This window comes from Solanum lycopersicum, chromosome 8, assembly GCF_036512215.1.
Source record: "Solanum lycopersicum chromosome 8, SLM_r2.1".
Lineage (NCBI taxonomy): Eukaryota > Viridiplantae > Streptophyta > Magnoliopsida > Solanales > Solanaceae > Solanum > Solanum lycopersicum.
Genome location: NC_090807.1, coordinates 65,601,588 through 65,623,122, shown reverse-complemented (window position 1 = coordinate 65,623,122; position 21,535 = coordinate 65,601,588). Strand labels below are relative to the sequence as shown.

Here is a 21,535-nt window from a genome sequence, read left to right as displayed (position 1 = left end):
GAAACAAAACCGTAAGGCCCAAAAACCTTGAGGATAGGTAAGGTCGAGCGAAAACAAACAATATCTTCTTGATAGTTGTGTCTAAAATTATTTGGTTGAAACTTGAAACGAAGTTATACAACTTTTAACCTTCATAAACCAATATGAAGTGCTAAATAAACAAGAAAAGAACACAAATGTTTATAAAAAAAATTCTAATTTTCATTTTTGAGATACTAAAAAAAGTTGAAATATTAGCTTCAATACTCTTTATCTGTTTGTTTGTATGATACTTTTCTACTTTAGAAAAAACATGGAAACGCTAAACAATTACCAGTATTACAAGAAAAAATGTCAATACTCCAGAGCTCAAAAGTACTGTTAGTTTGTATAATACTGAAAATGTCAATACATGTATACCAATTCTGAGTACCATATATATTACAATCCGTCCTAATCTACGCGAATTACCTAACATTTTTCCCATGTCATAGAGATCACGATTGACAGTTCAGAATTCTTCATATCACCATCATCATACCTATATATGTGTTGCTTCATTTTGATCGTTCGTTTTCTTATCTCTTGCGTTTGGACTTTAGAGATGTCACAGACTGTGAATTGCTATGCCAATTGCGTTTTCTTTGATTGATGAACCAGTTATTGATTTGCTTCAGCTGTAATCCTGTTTCTTCCACTAGTTTTGCCTTATCATCCTCCTGCAATGAATTGCATTTTCAGTAACGACATTCACTTGTAATCTATGTTGCTCAGACTGTTCAAAAATGTATATGAGTACGCGTTGAATCCTTTGATCAGTAGTATTTACATTTTTTAGGAGTTGCAACAACAATTTTGGAGAGTGTTACGCCTATATATTATCAATTGATTAGGTGATAAAACTTACAGTTGGATAAGGCCATTTTGAGTGTTGTTGCCACCAATTCTTTAGAACAGTAGTGGTGTCACCAGGCAACTTCCCTGCCCTTCTCTTTCTCAATATCTCCTCCCTCACATCTTCAATTCTTGATCTAAATCCCTGCAAGAACCAACATTTGGTAGCTATTAGTAGCGGAATCAGAGTTTTCACTATGGCGATTCAGAATATATAGAAGTGAGCATATGAAAAATTAAGGGGATTCATCATCCGATGTATACGTACATAAAAACTGATCTTGACTTTCTATATATAGTACTAAAAAGGGGGTTGAATGAACCTTATACGCACTATAACAAAAACAACTTTAAGCAGCATTAAATATTAACATTAATAAAGAATGCTAAAATTTTAATAGCATTAGTTAGGTGTCATTAGAACTAATATCGCTAAAGGTTTTAGTGACATATTCAAAGAGTGTCAGTTACCGCTAAACATACATATTTAGCGACAATTAATAATTAATTAAAACTATGCATGTCAAATTGGACAGATTCAGCACACGACTGACAGGCCCAATATGATAAAGAGGCCCAAACTAACCCAACCCATTACTTATAGGAAATATTAGACTGTCATCTAACATTTATACTTATCTTAGTTAGAGCTAGTAGATATCGGATACTAAATGATTAGAAACAAAAAAAAAGAAAGAAACTTGTTAGAGGAGATCACCTGTTTGAGCTCAATTTTGAGTTCTTGTCTGACCCTCTCCATTAAAGACCTTTCAGATTCAGTAGGAAGACCAAATCCCATTCCCATTAAGTCATGTGCATCACCTCCAGATACATCTAATGAAAAATCCATTTGTAATTCATCTTCATCATCAGACATTGTAGCACCTGTTCCCTCTCCAAGGGTTGCTCCTAATCAAGACGGAAAAAAAAAAACGTTTCAAAAGGAAAAAGATTTTTTTTTTTAAATAGACTTAAAAAGGTAAATAAGACGAACAAATCGAAACTGAAGAAATAACTAGTGGTACTATCATAAACCTTTTGGCTTTTACATGCATGCATAAAAGGTAAAACATGTATTGAATAGTCCTCATGATTGGAAAAATAGAGTGTAAAAATTTGTGTTGTCCTCTTAATAACTTAAACCCATTTCACGAATGACATTATGAAAAAGGATTGTTACTCACATCTTGTGGCAAACCGTTAATGCCATACTCCCTTCGTTTAAAAAAAATGACCTAACTTGATTTAAACGAAGTTTAAGAAAAAAAATTCAATGTTATCGTTCAAAATAAAGTTATGTCAAATGTATCAAGTGTCTTTAATTGCGTGATCCTAAATATGTTGAGTTGAAAATTGAAATTGAAGTGTTCACCAAAATAGAAAATGAATCATTCTTTTTGAAAAAAGACTAAAAAGAGATATAGATAATTTTTTTTTTAACGGAAGGGGTATATTTATTTCATCTACTACTTTCTCTAAGTGCCAATTAATAGTAGGTTATATAATTGATACTCCCTTCGTTTTAAGTTGTTTGTTTAGTTTTGTTTTGATACGTAATTAAAAAAAAAAACAGATCTTAAATTAAAGATATATAAAATGTATCAAAATATCGTTTAATTTTGTTGTTTTAAATATATTATGCAGAAAGTAAATGTCAGATAAGAAAAAACAACTTTTTAACGGATTAAAAAAGAGAATAAGATAAATAAATTGAAACGAAAAGAATAATTAACAAAATAGGGCGGAGGAAAGCAGCTCAAGTTGGGAAACCAACCTTTTCTTTAGTAACTTAATCATCAAGTAATACACACCTTTTTTTTTTTGTAGGTGGATGGCACTAATTATATTTGGCTAATTACTATATCATATACACAATCTATATATAAACATAATTGGAAGCAAAAAATAATAATCAAGAGCCCATTTGATGTTTTGTTAGATTAATCTCCAAGCAGTGAATCAAAAGTCACAAACAAAGCTAGAAAAATAATAAAGTGTTCTAGAAACTCAATATATTCTAAAGTAATAATATTATACTATATAGTATAATGCAGCCTCTCATCAATCATCAGTTGTTAGTGTTTGTTACCTATTCTAATTTGTTCGTTCCATCACCAACCAACTAAACTCTCCAACTACATATATATATATATTTCAAATTTCTTTTCTAGGTCCCATTACCACCCAACTCTCAACATGGACAATGGCACAAACAAGAATCCAAAATTTACGTTGCTTGAACTTTTTAAAAATGTTATTAAGTGCGTGTCAGGTAAAGGATTCAACACGAATACGATAATATTTTTGCAAAAATCCAAAATATCCTAAGCATCAAACATGAAACATTCACTCAATTAATTACCATGCATTACATCAACACATAATTAGGTTCACATATTTTCCACAGGTATTCAGGTTTTGCTAAAATGGAGTAATATATACACTAGGATCATTTGGTAGAGTGTATATGATAAAATAGTTATATTGAAATTATTATTTTTCATTATTAGGTGTTTTTTCCGTTTCTATTTATGTCATCATATTTTATTTTACGTGCATTAAGAAATTAAGTAATAACACTATTATTTTGCCTTTTATTTTTTAAAGTCAAACTTTTCAATTAATGGATATTGATTAATTAATTTGATCAATGAACATAAACTATTCACATAATTTTGTATATTTTCAAGACTTATAACTCACAAGGGTAAAATAGAAAAAATATTATAATTTATGAATCAACTATTCATGGTAAGAATATATGATTTATAAAAAGAAACAAAATGAAATAAAATTTTCAATCTGTGTGTAATGAATACACTTTATTTAATATTATTGGGTGTTTGATTAATATGTAGCAAACCATGATATTTTTCTTAATACAAGTGTTTGTAATACATGAATTAAAGACAAAACTATCTTTAACACACCAAATCAAACCGAAAATAAAAAATAATTTCAAATATTGCCAATTCACTCTATTCGGTATTATTCATATACGTCTGCTATATAGCATATTGTCTTTGTCTATTATCCAAATACCCATTTCTACTTTTATGTATAATTAAACGACATGATAAACCTACACTATGATAATATTATTGCAGTAAAGCTAAAAGTTAAAAAAAAAAAAAAAAGTTGATAAACATACCTGTAAGAAGCTGTAAATTCTGCTCAATTTCACGGCAGGCCATAACAGCTTCAACAGCATGGACTCTGACATGCTGCTGAAGCTGCTCTTTAAACGAACACAAAACTAACAAATACTGTGCCTGTTGCAAAAAAAAAAAATTAAAAAAATTCAGTACTATCGCCATTTCAGATTTACAAACAAAATTAAAAAAATATATCACAAACAAAATTACCAAAAAATTATCGAGCTCTTGTCTTTCATGATGAGAAAGCGAGTGTTGTTGTTGCTGCTGCTGAGAAGAAGCATAAGATCTCAATAAATTATGAGATTGCGTGAGCTGAGCATCAATTAATGGCAACTGATCGATCGGCGTAGCTACTCGAAGACACGCTACATGTGCTGAAAGTAGCTGTTCATACAAAGGATGTGTAGCAATTTCACTTTTCAATTGATTGTAATGATTCAAATTTCGATTATGATGATCCTCAGAAGAAATCATCATAGATGAAATATCACCGCCACCTAAACCACTCGTATTACTTGAACCCATTAGCCCTAATCCTCCTTCTTCTTGTTGCATACTTTCTTAATAATCTTCACAACATGGATCTATATATAAATCAAATCTGTGTCAATTTTTTATTTTTTTTTAACCTCTAGCACCACCACCACTGCAGATGAAAGAGAAAAAATAAAGAGAATCTTTTTTTTCTTCTGATTTGATGTATATTTTTGATGAAGAAAAATCAATAAAGCTTTACTATATTGGAAGTTTTAAATATATATTGGGATCTGAAACAACATAACTTTCTGCAGAAAACTCTAATTTTTATCACATAAACAGAAAAAAAAAATAAAAGAAATTTATATTTTGGGATTTATTGAAAAAAGAGAAAGAAGGATGAGTGGAATTATTACTATGAAAGGGAAGCAAGAAGAGAAACGTCGGTAATGAGATCATAGATAAAGCTGTTTTATCTGTGGCCTGACATTTTGTGGATTTATTATTTTATTTTATTTTTAAAAAAATAAAATAATTTAAATTTTTAACTTTTAAGGTGGGCTGATATTTAAAATAGAAATAATTGACACTAATCTTGAATTAAGATAAGGTTATTGGTAAGATTAGGTGATAGAATATTGGGTATTCTTTAAGCATACATATTTAATTTGAACCTAACTCTAGACCCTTATTAAAAGCTTTTAATTTAATCTGGGTTGCGTCCTATTGTTTTTTATTCTTGCTCGATATTTAATATCTACATTAGAATTGAATTATATTTAAATTAATATAAAAAATTATACATCAGAATATTACGTGTTAATTTTATATCAAGTTCAAATCTCTAATTAAATAAATACTTATCATACCAGTGCGATTTTTAGCTCTACTTTTTCCTTAATATTTAAAAAGTACTTTTATTTTTATGTTTTGACTTTGAGATAACCTACTTTGATAATTTAATGTTTATAAGGAAATTCCACTTTTATACTTCTCATTTGATCCTTAAATCTAAACCACCATACACCTTCATTTATTTCTTTGTTTAAAACTTTACTAGATTTGTAAAATAAATTTTCCTAAACAAAATGTTTTCGAAGCTAAATTAATTATATTGCTTTCTTTTTCTATCTGAATTAAATAAACGCGAAAGTTTAATTTATATTATTATTAACTTTAACTTTTAAAAGTCAAATGATTTATTACGAACAACATATATCGCAAACAATAACAAAAATTCACCAATCGTGTTAACTACATACGGTATAATTTATCAACGAAGTTGTAAAAATAATATATTTTCAATCTTCTAACTATATATTAAATGCAAAAAATGAGTTGAGCTGTCACAGTTCCATGGCTGGTATATAATTTTCAAGTTTAGTCTATTTTCTACGCAATTTAGTAACAATTTTAATTATGTACCAATAAAACCCCCCATGTGTTAAACTGTTTGTTAGGCCACACATGACCCCCTACCTACTAATTACTATGTCACATATGTTTCATAAACAACAATTATATCAAAGTCTTTTTCATATAAATTCTTCCTCCAAAATCAAAATTATATCAAATCATATATATATATATATATATACTCATCAAAATTAAACAAATCTACCCTAAGTGGGCCACTAATAATAAAGATATGAAAAGGCTAAGGTTTTCGCTAGGCGACGGAGCTTACATAATTTCAAATTATATTATTGAAGCTATTATGTTACTTTTATAATTTCCGATGACTTTTATGTACAGAGAAGAAAGAAACGGGGGGAGGAGATTTAAAAATTAATAACTAAATAATCCTCGCCAATAGAGTGAAAATTCAGATAATCAACCCACTGAGCTGTATTGAAATTCTGCGATGATATTCGTGTTGAATGATGGATGTTTGTTTTGTATTTTTTTTTGGAAATTATTTATTGTGAATTAAATGTAGATATATGATTAGATAAATATTAATACTTTGATATATGCTATTTTACTATTGATTTAGGAATAAGCAAACATAATATGAAAGTAGGAAGTGAAATAAAACTTTTTTTTTTAACATAATTAATTGTGTTATAGTTTGGTTTATGTGGTGAAGTAGCGGAGGGAACAAGAAATAATATTTTTTGTCAAGAAAATGTTTGGTAGTAATGGTTAGATGAATTGGTTGGTTTAAAAAAAATTAAATTTTATTTAGGGTAGACTCGATATTTACTATATATATATATATAAAAAATATGATTTTATATAGAATGTGATTTTTAGCGAAAGAGTTTGTTTAGAACAAACGATCTAAATTCAATGATTTGACTCCTTGTTTATGTTGATCATCTTTTATCATTAATTCATAATGCATTTTAAAAAGTTCTCCACAAGTACATGCTAATATTTCTAACAAGTCATTAATTAATCCCTAACTTGAATGATTAAACTTAATCTCGAAATGGTTGATTAAAACACAAAGTTTCTATAGTTTTAAATTGAAATTCTATATAAAGTAGAAACGTAACATCAAACTTTTAAAAATAAAATTTGATTACTAACTCGAATCTTCTTTTGTTATTTTTAGAACAATGGGAACTTTCCCATTTTTAAACAAGGTAATGATGAGAATAGCATAGAAATTGAGCATTATTAGAAATTTTGAATCAACATTTTTTTTTTCTCTAACATAATTTAATTTTATATCGTATAAGATCCTTTCAAATAAAAAGGTATTATTTACAACAATTTTCTCTACTTTTAAGACCTTTATTAAAACTTTTATTTTTTCTATTTGTACATCCTTGCGCAAAGGTCATGCTAATCTTCTCTGTATCGTTCCAATTTTATTGGATGTACTTACGACTTTTGTACCATAAACTTTAGAAACTTTTTTTGGTCCTTCAATTATTACGTCTTTCGAAAATAGTCTCTATACATCCTCGAAATAGTAATAAGATCTACGTACACTCTACTCTCCCCAGACTTCACTTAATGAGATTTCCCTTGGCATATTATCGTTATCAGTCCCTCAATTATTAATAAATTCTAATTTTAAAACTCGTGAAATCAACTTAATCATACTTTACTTTCAATTAATTGTAACGTATACTTTTGATCCAGGTTCGTAAATGTTCACAAATTTACCATCGGTATTAATTATTACTGTATTATTAAACTTGCATTATTACTACATATTTGACAATTTGGATTTATTTTTTCTAGTGACAATTTGGAATATGACAAAATATCACTCCATCATACAAAGAATTTGTAGAGACAGTTTGGAATATTATTTTTTTTTCTTTCTTTTTAGAAGATCAAAAAATGAATATAACAACTTTATCTTTTCTTCAATAATTTTTATGAAAGTCTTTTCCTTTAATGATTTCTGCAGAAATGAAAAGAAAAAAAAAAGTAGTAGTGCCATATTATGTGTCTGTTTATAATTTCCAAAAGTGTACAAACACTAAATTCCGTATTTAAATAATGGTCGATTCAAAAAAGGCCGTGATCATTAACCGATGAAATTAGACGATAAAAATTTATCCGCACTCGATATATATATCATTAAAACAATATTATATTTTATCATGATTAAGTACTAAATTAGGTCTAAATGTGCTAATTAATTGTAGTTAGATTGAGAATTTTATTAATTTAATGTAAGTATCAGATACCGAAAAAATTTCATAACCAAACTATTTTCGATCAAGTTCCTCAAATAGTAAAAGAAATTACCACGTTGTACTATTAAGTATTATCATGTCATTTCATTCGCAAAAAGACTTGATATTTTATTTTTATTATTATCTTATTATAAAGAATGTGGGTTCAATTTTACTTAGTTTTTCATTAATAGGAATTCTTATTTTCGAATTGTTACTTATTATCAAACTAATTGGAGAGGATACAATAATTAATTAGGGTGGAAACTAAGAGCTTGTATGGTGCGAGGAAAATAGATGATTAATTTTAGCATAAAATAGATTATGAATTAACTTATTTTAAAATTATAAAGTTAATTTTCATTCTACATTAAGGCTGAAATAATTAATTAGGATAAAAACTATGTGTTTGCAACAAATCAATAAACATAAGTCTTATATTTTACATACACAAACTATTCTTGTGTCATTACTTTAGTTGTACGAATTCGTCTCAATAAACCATAAACTATAAACATGTTTTTTTATTGAGAATGATGTATGTAAACATTAATTTCACCAACAAAATTTGCAAGAAAAAGAAGGGTGAAAAGTCGGTAAGACTATTTCATCTTTAATTAGTGATTTTGAATTTGAGATTTGAATATGAAGTAAATTCTATTAAAAACATCATTTTTAATTGACTCTTTCTCATTCGAATTTAATCAAAACTCCGAAAGTCGAAAGGCAAAAGAAAAAGTATATATAGTGCAATAGTGTACAGTAAATGTTAGTTGAAGAGGGGTGGGGTTAACATCATAGCTGTAGGGTTGTCATATTCTCAGTCCTAAGATTGAGACAAAAGGTTAGTATGGTCCCCTACACATAACTCCTTTTTTTTTTTTTGAAAATTTTAAAAAAATAAAAATAATTTCATAGGGGGTGGGGGGTAGAGGGGTATTGTCCCTTTCATTATCCCCACATATACTGACTTTTCTCTCTGCCATATGAAATTTTAATATCTTCTCTTTTGCTTTTTTCTGTCTCCTCCAATTAATGATATACTCCAAAGTCAATAAAAACTTTTCTAATCATGTTTAACCTAAAATCATTTATTTTTGTGTTCCATTGCAAAAATCATTTATTAGATTGCTGTTTAATTATGGGACATGACTATAATTATGGTGAAAAATTATATATGATGATCCACCACTTTAAGATTCTTTTTAATAAAGTTGAGTACATATTTGATATTTCACCACATGAACATACATTGCCATGTCACAAGCATGTACAAAAACAACAATGTCAAAGTGTAAGAGGATAATATGTATACACACTTTTCCATACCTTGTGACATAGATTCAAGACGTAATCAGAATTTGAAGTTTATGAACTTTAAAGACGTCTTTAAAATAACCAAACCGATATAAGAATTCCAACCCACGCCCATTTAGAGTAGATGGAGATTCTCAGACGGGAAAAAACAGCGTTTTCCCTAGCAATGTATGTGAGTGACAACAGAAAGAAAGTGCAACAGGGTGTAACATGTGAGCAATGTTAGAAAGGAAGTTGTTAACTTTGCCTTAAACCAGTATTTCCCTGCTATATACGTTCTGTACAGAAAAAAAAAAGTCGAAAATGTAACTTGAATCAATACGTTTGCTACTGCTTCAGCTAACACGGGAGTGATTAGGAAGACAAAAGTTACGTTTGCTACTTCACAAACACACTAAAGAGGTGCAGTCTTTTACATCACAATACACTTGTCTTTTGATGACTTGGGATCTGGCTTGGGGGACGAAGACATAATTCTCGAGCTGTTGCTTGGTACCTGAACGGAAGTAATTTACTCTCTTAGATAACTAAAAACGCTAGTTGAAACTAGGAGTTACCAAATGTGCAAAACTAAAATATCAGAAGATTTCGAGCATACCTGAGGACCAGTAATCAACCTTGGCCGATCATTAAAAGCTGGTTGCTGGGGGTTCTGATTTCTCGGTGGTGCCTGTTGATGTTGTTGATCAAATTCCTGTTGCTGAAGAGCTATTGCCAATTGTAGATCAGAACTGCCACATGACAATACATCTTAGCACCATCACCAAGTAGATATATTCATGCTATAAAATTAAGGTTGCAAATATAAGTTTATCGACTTTTAAGGAATCCTTAAGAGTCAGCACTACAGTTAAAAAAAATTACTGCTTCACGCCATTATGTAACTGAAACGTGGCAGCAACTTCTACTGATGGAAACATTTTTTGACGACATATTATAGGAGGGCTTTGATGCTAGAACAGGAAGACAAAACAAGGCAAAGGTTGAATTATCAACAGACAGACTGGTCGAAAACGCTATTCTGCCAACTAAAAGACACCAGGAGAGCTAATGAAATATGATCCGCAGTGTTCCATTCTCATTTAATATATGCAAAAGAAGAAACATAATATTACTTGAAAGTTGGATGTCCTTGCTCTGTGTCCACGCTTGCCAGAAAGTTCTGAGAGTAACAGCTGAAGTTAGTTTCACAAACGCCATTGTTACAAATCCATAACATTCTATTACAGGCAAAGAACTACATACTGCAGTACTGTCCATAGCACTCTGTTGATCCCATGTGGTGTTGGCATTATCTTCGACCTTGAATTCCTTGAAATTGCTAGTCACATATATCGTGTTTCCATTCACCTAACATTGAGAGTGCAAAGTTGATACTTAATAGGCAATGCATGCAAGTAATAATACACTAACTTCTGCAAACAAGATAGATTCTTAATAGAGCTGCATTATACTGTTTGTCCTTCCTTATAAGAGGCAGCAAGACATGCAAAGGCCAAATATAGCAACGGGGAAGGCAACAGTATAGTGTTTATACCAAACTTAATGCTATTTGACACTATCAAACATAGCAAACAATATGTGCCTAGGAAAAACGGAGAAGTAATCCAAGGTAAATATATGAAAAGACACCTTACCTCGTTGAATTTCTCCCAAACCAAATCAGGCTGATTAATAAATCCTTGGTCAGTGGCCAAAATGTATAATTCGCCTTCAAACTGCACAATAGTTGACATCAATTTTCCGTGCTCAGAAAGCTTAATAAGTGCAGATTAATCACATCTTTAAAGGAAATTACTTTACCACAGTATAAATCAAATAAATAATGATAATAATATACTCTTCCAATAGAATAACAGAGTAGGTGAATACCTTAAACATAGTATTGAAATGATTATTCCTGAAGAAAACACAAAGTTCTCTCTCTTTCAAACCCTCTTGCAAGGAAAACAATCTGTGCGAAAGAGGAAAAAAGGAGAACTTTGTTACTTCTAGAAAACATAGAATTACAGTTATGAATGGGAGAATGAACTTATAACAGGGAAGGGAGCATACCCAAAGATTGTTAACTGACTTGCACTGTTCTTCAGAAAGTTCCTCACCAGTTCGCCTAATGAGAATTAAGAAAGAAAGAGCAATAGATGTTGAAATACAATTAGATAAAGAGACATTCTTTTATTACTTTCTCTTTCGAAAATATCAAGTTAGACCTTCACCCTACGCAAGAATATCTGATTTGCCTGATTCATTCATAAAAACAATTTCTCACCTTCTTTCTGTGTGATTTCATCCTTCGCGATTATCGCAGGCACATCTCTACTGCCTCCATTCACTTGTTCAGCAAGAACCACCTCGCCTTCATACATAGGCTCTCGACTTTGGTAACTTGTGGTTGCTGACTCCAATATGCAATCCTCTCCTTCATACATGGGTTCATCGCCATCTATGGAAGAATTAAAGGTTTCAGCTTCATCTGTGTCATGTCCTCTACCATCAGATGAATCTGTGGCTGCAGATGGTATCGACAAACTTGATGAATCAAACACATCACAACCAACTTGATTGGGTTCAGCTGCATTCCCATCTTCAGCAATAACAATTTTTCCCGGAATGTCATTCATACCTCCAGATAGATGCTCATGATTTTCACAGGCAGATGAAGAAATTTGACCAGACTCAAGAAGCAGACTCTCATTTTCAGCCAGCAGTTTTGCATTTCCAAGATCTTGGGTAGGTGTTTCCTGATCACATTTCAGGGAGGACTTAACAGCTACTTCAGAGGCCAACTGGGAACTATTTCGACTGCCATCACCAGATATTTTGCTAATGTTAGCTACTATTTCTTCTGTGGATACCAATGCTTCATGCTGCAGAACTGGTTGCGTCTCAATAGCATTGACTTCTGATATCTTGTTAAGAACCACTGGCTCTGGACACTTAAGATTTGCTATCTCACCCAAAGAATGTAGTCCATCGGTTTCTACAGATGGAGTTGCTATTTCAGCCTCAGATAATTGAAGGGCTTTCAACAGCTCTGCTTCTTCTTCAATATCTCCTTTTCTAGCTGTATGGCGATCAGTGATGGAGACAGGAGAATCATCAAATGATCTCCCTCTTGAGAGGCATGGAGAAGGTACACCTAGGGCTGCAGTTGTAGCAGCGGCAAAATCAACATCGTCGTCTTCAGAAGTTTTTTTATGCTCAGTTTCCATATTTTGGGTATCAAGGGAAACAAGCTCCCCCATCAAAGTATTGTACGACTTTGATCCAATTGCATTTTCCGTATCATGGTCCTGGAACAAATTGATAATTCAGAAATATAATTCACCAATAACCAATGGTTGCAACTGGTATTTAAACTTGCAACAAACTATTATCAGAGCAAAATGGTCAAAATAATGCAGCCCATAACAAGAACCGTCTAAAGAAAAAATATATCCTTGATGCAATCTCAGGCTTCATTTCAATATTTGCACACATCTGAATTATAGGTACTAAAACTTAGAAGGTTTTCCAAGACCAAATGAGTTGCCGTCATTTGACATCTCATTCTAACATTGAGAAAAACTTTTAACTAGTACAGGACATAATGAAGTCACTTAAATCATGGATAAAAAGAGATGAACTACACACAATCCAAGGAGTATTGATTTAAAATCAATAAAATACATAAAATTATTCGCATTATCTATTCTAAAGAGTATTATTGCACAAATAAGCAAGAGTTAAATGGAATAGCTATCACTAGTCACTAGTTAAAAAATTAAACTTGGATGCAATTATTTAATCATTAAACAAGACACTATGCCTTTATACTAGGGGTGAAAAATTCATAGGTGGAACTAAATTTGGGGAAGTCAATAAATGGGCCATTGCCCCCGTACAAATTAAACTGGGCTGAGAAACGGATTATAGCCAACCCACCCAATCTAAAGGGATTTCTCAACTACGTATACAATGCCATTAATAGTCATCATTTCATTGCTTAAAGAGATGAAGTGATGCAAAGTGAGCAGTTCAGGAAGATCTGTGCTTCAAACAATGACTTGTAAATAATCCCCAACAAAAAGTAATCGGTTTTTTGAATCTCAACTTTCAGAAGTTGGATTAATATCAATATTATTGTAATTGGATATTGGGATTTGTTAATTTAATTGTAAATAGATTCTTATATGTAGTACTAAACTCATACAGATTCAGTATTTTTACAATTTTCTGTAAATTATGAGCTTTGCTATAAAGAAGCAAACCACTTCAGTTCTCGATTTCCACTTCAAGCTCCAAGGACCTTTTTGTCCTCTTTTTTTGCGCTTTCACTTTTGAAGAAAGTGATTGTAGCTCTCTTACTGTGTGTTTGCCAGCTTTTTATTAGTTTATCTACAGATCATACAAAACAAAAAACTGTAGTTTAGTTTTTCTTCTACCTGTTTCTTCATCCTTCAGGTTGATTAAAACTCACACAAACATATAGATTGCAACATAATACTTTATCTTTTCTTCTCATTTGCATAATGAAATCAGACATTGTTCAGATTCTTGCAAATGTAAAGACCATAATATAGAAACTAAACTACGTGAGATATATTCATAAAGCTAAAAATAAAAGATCATACACTTGGGAACAAAAATAACCATATGGACTATAGAGAGTTATAAAGTTTCCAAGTTGAGTATTTCTATATGCAATTAAAAAAAAATCCAATTTGAAATGTATGTTGGAAAATCCTTTTCTCAGAGATAAATTTGTGCACATCAATCGTCTCTCCCTTTTCTCAGCCTATTAGTACTGTTGGTCTATTGTTGCATATGCACACAGTATTGGCTAATAGTTTATTTAATTGAGTGAAATTAGGCCAGTAGTCTTTCTGAATGAAAATCTTGGTATTGACTTATTGAAAATCTCTTTGAGATATTGTGGGTGTTATTTCTCATATAGTACACAGTAATATGGAGAGCAATCACAACTACAATAGTCCCTACAGATTTATCAAGGATTGAATAAGGACTTGGAGAGAGCATCTTTTTCATGGAATTGGTTGCCTCAGTTTGTTGCTTCACACCCATGTTTCCCGATATGTTGTGAATCATCTGCCTGCTCAAGCTATTGATACCAAAAATTTTGAGTTTGTTCAGTGAAAAGGTTGGATGCCTGATATCAAGGATGGACCGACTTGTCAGCACACACAACTCACAAGTAGGCAAATACAAATGAGTATGGCATATATTTTATTTCCTACCACTAGTAAAATGTGGATTTCTAGTAGTTGCCATACTTCTGGTTCTTAATTCTCTCGTTCAAGAGGCCTCTTCAGAAACTAGTCTTCCGATATGGATCTTTTACGAGACCTATAACTTGTATGACAGTTCACTAGTTTATCTGAAAAATAATATTGTTATTACAACGGAAAAAAAATATTCTCATCCTTTTAGACAAAAAAAAAATGACAAATGTTAGAATCTTAGAATGAATAAAGATAGCCTCATTTACCAGTCTATTACACGCCCACCTATATGTCTCCATATATGCTCAAAATTATGGTGATGATCAATCGGGCTCTGCCTTTTACAGTTTCACGGGTTGATTTGGGTTATTGATTCAGTCCAAGTTGACCAGTTCACTACATGTTGGTTTGGGCTATTTCCCCAAATCACCCATCATCAAAAATACCATTTGCCCCCACCCATTAAATACAGTTTTTTCGGCCGTGTTTGCCACCAGCCCACCACTAATGTCATACAAAAACAAACCAATAAAAAAGTTAAGGTGGAACAGAAGCTTATAAAAGTGAGGAGTGTATAGCAATAAAGAAGACAAATCCGTGACATATGTCCTAATATGACCAATGGAGGAGTAACCTATGGAAACAAGTGTAGATCCTTGATTTTCCTCTTCCAAATAGGCTTTCCTTAGTCCCTAATAAGTTACAGAATGGTTGCACCAAACTGGCAGATTTTCAGTGTTCCGTATTCACTACCTGTCACACTCTTTTTGCAGTAGATTCTCGATTATTTATGATTATTTTGTTAATAAGATCGCTTAAATTCTGCTTGGCGTTCGCATTAATTTGCATCATGGTTCCCGCTCTTTTCCTTGAAAACTAATTTAGTAGTTTTCATCAATTACTCCAAAATTACACCATGTCTTGCAAGCCCAAATAGGCATTAAAATCACCAAAGTAAACATTGAGCGCATAAATTCCAAAACTGAATCAGATTTGCTTCTAACGTCTTCAAAATTCATGTAAAATACAGATGCAAGATAGAGCAGCTTCTGGGAACAAGAACGATAAAGCAACCTGCTATCAATACCTAAAATATTTGTATTTGAGGTTTCTCTTTTAAGTTGTACCTTCATATATTAAACACCACAAAATAGAACAGTAACAACTAGCGCTAAGTCAAAACAAAATCTCCATACTAAGAGATGTATCAAGCATATCTTTCAGCTTTAACAGTGTCTTGATATGCTTGTGAGGTTTAGTACAGGACGCAAAACCTAAGGCCCAAACAAGAGATCCTAGATTCAACATTCTCTAGCATATTTTTTGGTAGGTTCTAACCAAAACAACTGTCAGACTGTCAACTATTAAGTGTAACTAAACAAAAAGAACTAGCCTAATAAACAACTTAAAAATGTAGCTTAAACTTATACCTGTGGATCAACTATCCAACCATGATAAAGTGGAATATCCAAAAGATCAAATATTGCACATTCACGAGTGAACTCAAAGTCATCAATTCTGCCAAATAAGACATGTATTTCATCAGACCCAAACTGGAAACATGCAGGTAATTGCATCCTAAAGATATAGTAACATGTGTATAGTAAAGTGAACAGAAGCAATCAAAAAAGGATAGATTGTCTACCTCCTGAATTTTATATTTACATCAATACCAGTTGCAAGTCTAGGAAGCAAATCAATTGCATCAGCAATATTCTGTTGCTGATTTTCAACATATCCAGCATCTTTGTCCTGGATAGCAATTTAAAAAGCTGACGATTACCTCAAATCCAGTAAACAGAGACTACATTTGACTTTATAAATTATACAACACAAGACTACCCGAAACAGTACAATGAAAGGAACAAAAAGCATATCCATAAAGGCAATCTAATTACATTGACATTACTGTTTGAATCTATCAGCCGCTCAGCAACGAGAGAAAGCAATTTCTCCTGTGAAACCTCAGGAATATCAGGGCTCAAGCTCAAGTTGTTCTTCAACAATAGTACATTACCTGTAAAACATATAACAAATATTCATATTAAATACACATACTGACTATCAAATATAAGTCAAAACATTGACAGGGATTTTCAAGCAAACTGGTTGATGACATCAATAACCTTCTTCATGAACAAGAAATGACAATATACAATAGAATTGATCATGCGAAAATGAATTTCCTTTGCTTTATTAATACCAACATATTGCTTGAGTTCCAACAGCTCTGAGTATAACCAGGAAGATAATTTCAGGTGAAGTGATTATTATCATCCCTTTAATTTTTATCATAATTTATCTTCCTCTTTTTCTTACAGCAAGGAACAACTATAACCTCAGCTAGTCAACTGATTTCCCTAACTCAAAATAAGTGAACACAAGTTATTTTATAACCTTAAATTTGATGAGATGTGTTGAACATCAAGAGAACAAATACTGGTTATTTCACAATAAATTGAATCCCCAAAGTAGAAAGCTTTTCTTATTCCATTTAGCTTAAAACTCCCATGTTTCTTAAAAATAATACTCCTATATAAGGAGCTCCGCTGAATGTGGTAACTGCTAATTATGACAAGTGATATTTCTCTCTTCTCTGTTCACAAAGTAGCACAGACCTAGAAGATATATAAGTAGCAAATGTGTACATATGGATGGCCTTGCCCGACCAACATTTTGTTTCTTTTTCATAATTTTCCTTCTTTTGATGACCCATTCTGTTACAGACTGACAGCACCATTTTATTTCTGGTGTCATATCAATGGAGACCTCTAAGTACTTCTTTTGAGTGACCAATCTAACGGGGACTACCTTTTTCCAGCCTATTTTTTCTCTTCCCATATGGTAACTTCTTCAACAACTTTACAGCCTATATTCAGGGAATTTTCTCAACTACAATGTCAATTCAAGCTGCTCCAAATTTTTTTTTAAAGGTTTGCACTGTACCTTTTCCACTGATTGAGAGTAGATACTTTTTTATGCATATTTGAAAATGTAGCTTTTTTTAGGCTTTTCACACTTGATAACACTGATCCGAAGTTCGTTACAACCAATCACGTGCCAGCCAAATCCCTAGAATCAAATCTCTATAGATTTTTATAATCAAGTAGTGTAAATGAGAAAAGTTTCTAATTTTTCTAACCTCAATTCCTTTTCTTTCTGAATTCTCTTTATTTCCATTTACATCGTTTGATCTCTCTCACAAACCAGAGCAGCTCAAGCTACAGTTTTGATTCACAATAAAAAGATACAGACTGCTATCCTAAAAGGCCATCATATCCAGGTTTCGAGCTAACCTATAGTCAACCCTAACAGTAAATGATAATCCAAAAGAACTACTGATTTCTCTCTAATGGGGTTCTCTAAAACTAAAGATTGTTCATGAAAACTCAATTCACATCCTATCATTCACAATTTAACATATAAATAAAATAAGAACAGGATTCATCAAAACAAAGTAATCAAAACATCAGAACTTATATGTGTTAATCTCAAATTAAACACTTAATAAACCCCTAAAAACAGCAAAAAGGGGGCAGAGAAAAGAGGGTTTACAGATAGCAAGAAGTGGACAAGGTCCATTATCGTTCTGAAGAATGATTGGTGTTGTTCGGCCCAAGAATTGAATAACCTTTGTTTTGTGCACCATTTCTTTGGTTTCTGGCTCCTCCGGCTTCCGTTCTTCCGATTGAGAAGTGGGTATCGAAGAATCCATCTTCTCGATTCAAATTCGATTCCTTCCAATACACAATTCAATTGAATTCAACAAAATTCCAATACAAAATCTATCAGTTTGTGAAACTTTCAGAGTAAGAACAGCGATGATGTACGTATATATATATATATATATATATACAGACAAGAGATTATGGAAATCGACGAAATCAAAGGTGAAATGAAACTTTATGAATAAGAAAACATTTTTCCCTTCTTATGGGTCGGTAGAGTAAATTAGCCAAAGTATGAGGACTTGTTAATAATTAGATTCATATGGCAATATTTTAATAAAAAAAATTTAAGAGATTAAAACAAGAATTTTGAAGTAAGAAGAAGTTTTATATAAATGTTTAATATGTAATTTTTCTCTACTATTTATCTATTTTTAAGGGCTGGTACGGACTAGGGAGGTGAGTTATGTATGTATTTAATTTAATTTTTTGTTTGATATAAGTGTTAGTACAAATTAAGAAAGAAGTTATAGAACGATTAGACTTATTTAAAAGTTTGAAGGAAAACTAGTAATAGTTACTCATTAGCGTTTAACGGTTTCTTGTTTTAGTTGGAAATTTATGCTTCTTAGCACCATTTCTAAAAAGTGTCACCTTGACGTGGTGAAAGTCATCGATTCGAGCCTGATTATCCTTAAGCTTTATGTGAGTTTTTTCTAGTTGGATTTGCTTCCCCGCCGTCGTTCAATGAGAATGAATAAGAGGCTCCTGGGATTGGGGTGAAGGGGCAAGGGTGACTATATTTCTGGGAGCGATCTTCGGGCTAATAAAAGCGCACGCATACAAGTTATGTCTCGAAATGAAAGATAATTTCAAAATGAAAGATAATTTCGTATCCGTTTTGTCTGCGAACAAAGAAGCTATAAGTAAAGCAACTAAGAATCTCATAGAGCGTTCGATCCTGGCTCAAGATAAATGGTGACGACATGCTTAACACATGCATGTCGGACGGAAAACACGCATTATCGTGAATGTTCATTGTTGGTTAATGATGTTTTATAGTCTTATCAATATACATATCATGTTTGGTTGCTTATTGAGAAGAAAATTACTCATATATGAGCTAGACTAAGGAAGTGTTTGATTTGCATTTTAGAAAATTGACCATTGACGAATATATAAGGTATGAAAGAGTACATATTATTTTATAGAGGATAAAAAAACAATAACTAACACATAAATAATAAGTAATAAATAATCAAAAATCTGTATAAATTAATACATGAACTCCATCATATAACTAATATATATGCCTCACTAGTTTATAACTATATGTACTTTTTGCTTTTGATGATTTTTTCATGAATTAATATAATGACAAGGTATAAAATAATAGTAATATTTATAAAGCAAATGACTCTCAAGATTAGTACATAAGACTTAAAAGGAAAATTTTTGAAGTTAAAATAAAAAAGTTATGGGAATTAATTATTTCTATTTTGAATGAAAGTTGAAAGAGGAAACATATACTTAATGCATAAGTAATTTTTTTTAGAAAAAAATCTTCTAGAGCTTTTTTTGTCAGTCAAGCCTTTGAGAAATTCTGTGGGATGACAAATGTGAAAATGACCAATATATATATTACTAATATAAGAAGTTAATAAAAATAATTAAACCTAATAAATTACAGAATCTTAAATTGCTAATTTTATGTTTATGTGATCAAAGGTTTATTCTAAACTTTAATTACAGTGTTTCGTCATAAACTAGTAAAAATAAGAAAAAATATATCAATATAAGATGTTTATATCAAATTAATAAATATATAATTATATATATAGAAATTTTTGTTTCTATTTAAGAGATTACACATATGATTGATGTAAAAAAATTATTTAAAATAATAAATTTAACGAGACTATAAGTGAATACTGTAATTAAAAAGTCTCGTTTGCACTAATCAAAAAGAAAGTTTAGTTATATAGATATTTGGATCAAATTAATGATTGTTTACATACTATTGTTATTACTTAAATTATATTAAAGTGAATTAACTTAGTATAAAGACCAAAAATGAATACGTATTTACCTACTAATGAAAATGTTGAGCTCATTTGGTGTCTTTTCCTGAATTAAAAAGTAATACTTTTAATCTTTTTTCAACGAGGGCGGACATTGATTAAAAAGTTACATTATAAAAATGAAACAATGATTAACAAGAAGAACTTGTTATTAATTATAGGGATAATGTAAAAGTATCTCCCTCAATTTATATCAATATCAGAGACACACTTATACTATATTAAGGTCTTATTACTTTCTGAATTTATTTAATTAATAATTTTCTACTCTTTTTCGGTTTACGTGACACTATCTTGTGGGTCTATTGTTTATTGACTTTTTTTTATCTGGTGTCACGTGGGTCGAAAAGGGGTAAAAAATTAATTATAAAATAAATTCAGGGAGTAATAAGACCTTCATATGGTATAAATATGTCTCTAGAATTTCAAACATACATTGAGAGGGTACTTGTGCATTTTCCCAACGATTTTTTTAAAAATAATAATATAGAAATTCTCAACTTAAATAATATAGAATGGTTAAGTCTTAACTTATCAATTCTAATAAAATAACAAGTTAAAAAAAAATTATCTATTTTTGATCGATATATTAAGAAAGATGGTATGATAAATGAACTTATTATTACGTACATGTGTTAGGTAAATTTCATTAACATTTTACAGATTGTCCGAATTATGATGTGAATATTAGTGAGAAAAAGAAAAGAAAAAACTACATTGATAACGTAAAATAATTATATCACTTATGTATGTAACTTAAATCTTCTCTCTTTCTTTTTGGTAAAAGTAACAATTACTTATTAGTTTGTTGTGTGATTAATTTTTCAAATGTGGCATAATGACCTCTTAATTTATTAACATATCAATTTTTTTATGAAATTGACAATGTACTGACAGAAAAAAAAAAAAAACTTATAACCTAGGTGGTACATTTTACACAGTATAATATGATGGATAAAAAATATTCATAATTGTAGCACTTAAGTTATGAGCAAAAAGTAATTAATTTATATTATATGGTAATTAATTAATTAATATAAAAATCATAAAAGTATATATCAAGTATTTTTAATGTGTTATTTCATGGACGATAACAAT

General features: G+C 30.8%; 2 protein-coding genes, 1 long non-coding RNA gene and 1 other non-coding gene across 4 annotated transcripts; all 4 read right to left on the bottom strand.

Annotated features, from left to right (window-relative positions):
* Positions 1-318: 318 nt before the first annotated feature.
* THOX2 (homeobox 2 protein) lies at positions 319-4,953 on the bottom strand. The gene is made up of 5 exons (NM_001311183.1): positions 4,239-4,953; positions 4,025-4,145; positions 1,592-1,782; positions 887-1,018; positions 319-698 (listed from the first exon to the last, which is right to left on the bottom strand). Exons 1-5 carry the CDS (start codon positions 4,584-4,586, stop codon positions 558-560), a joined length of 933 nt encoding a protein of 310 aa, NP_001298112.1. The 5' UTR covers positions 4,587-4,953; the 3' UTR covers positions 319-557.
* Positions 4,954-7,254: 2,301 nt separating this feature from the next.
* LOC112939996 (U6 spliceosomal RNA) lies at positions 7,255-7,355 on the bottom strand. The gene has a single exon (XR_003247962.1). It is a non-coding gene; the product is annotated as a U6 spliceosomal RNA (small nuclear RNA).
* A 2,333-nt stretch (positions 7,356-9,688) lies between these two features.
* LOC101249947 (uncharacterized) lies at positions 9,689-18,663 on the bottom strand. The gene is made up of 12 exons (XM_004245615.3): positions 18,244-18,663; positions 16,587-16,705; positions 16,334-16,440; positions 16,119-16,206; positions 11,736-12,759; positions 11,522-11,576; positions 11,339-11,420; positions 11,104-11,184; positions 10,712-10,816; positions 10,582-10,628; positions 10,065-10,197; positions 9,689-9,962 (listed from the first exon to the last, which is right to left on the bottom strand). Exons 1-12 carry the CDS (start codon positions 18,401-18,403, stop codon positions 9,879-9,881), a joined length of 2,085 nt encoding a protein of 694 aa, XP_004245663.1. The 5' UTR covers positions 18,404-18,663; the 3' UTR covers positions 9,689-9,878.
* LOC138338086 (uncharacterized) lies at positions 14,329-15,192 on the bottom strand. The gene is made up of 3 exons (XR_011211324.1): positions 14,955-15,192; positions 14,704-14,843; positions 14,329-14,615 (listed from the first exon to the last, which is right to left on the bottom strand). It is a non-coding gene; the product is annotated as an uncharacterized lncRNA (long non-coding RNA).
* Positions 18,664-21,535: the final 2,872 nt, after the last annotated feature.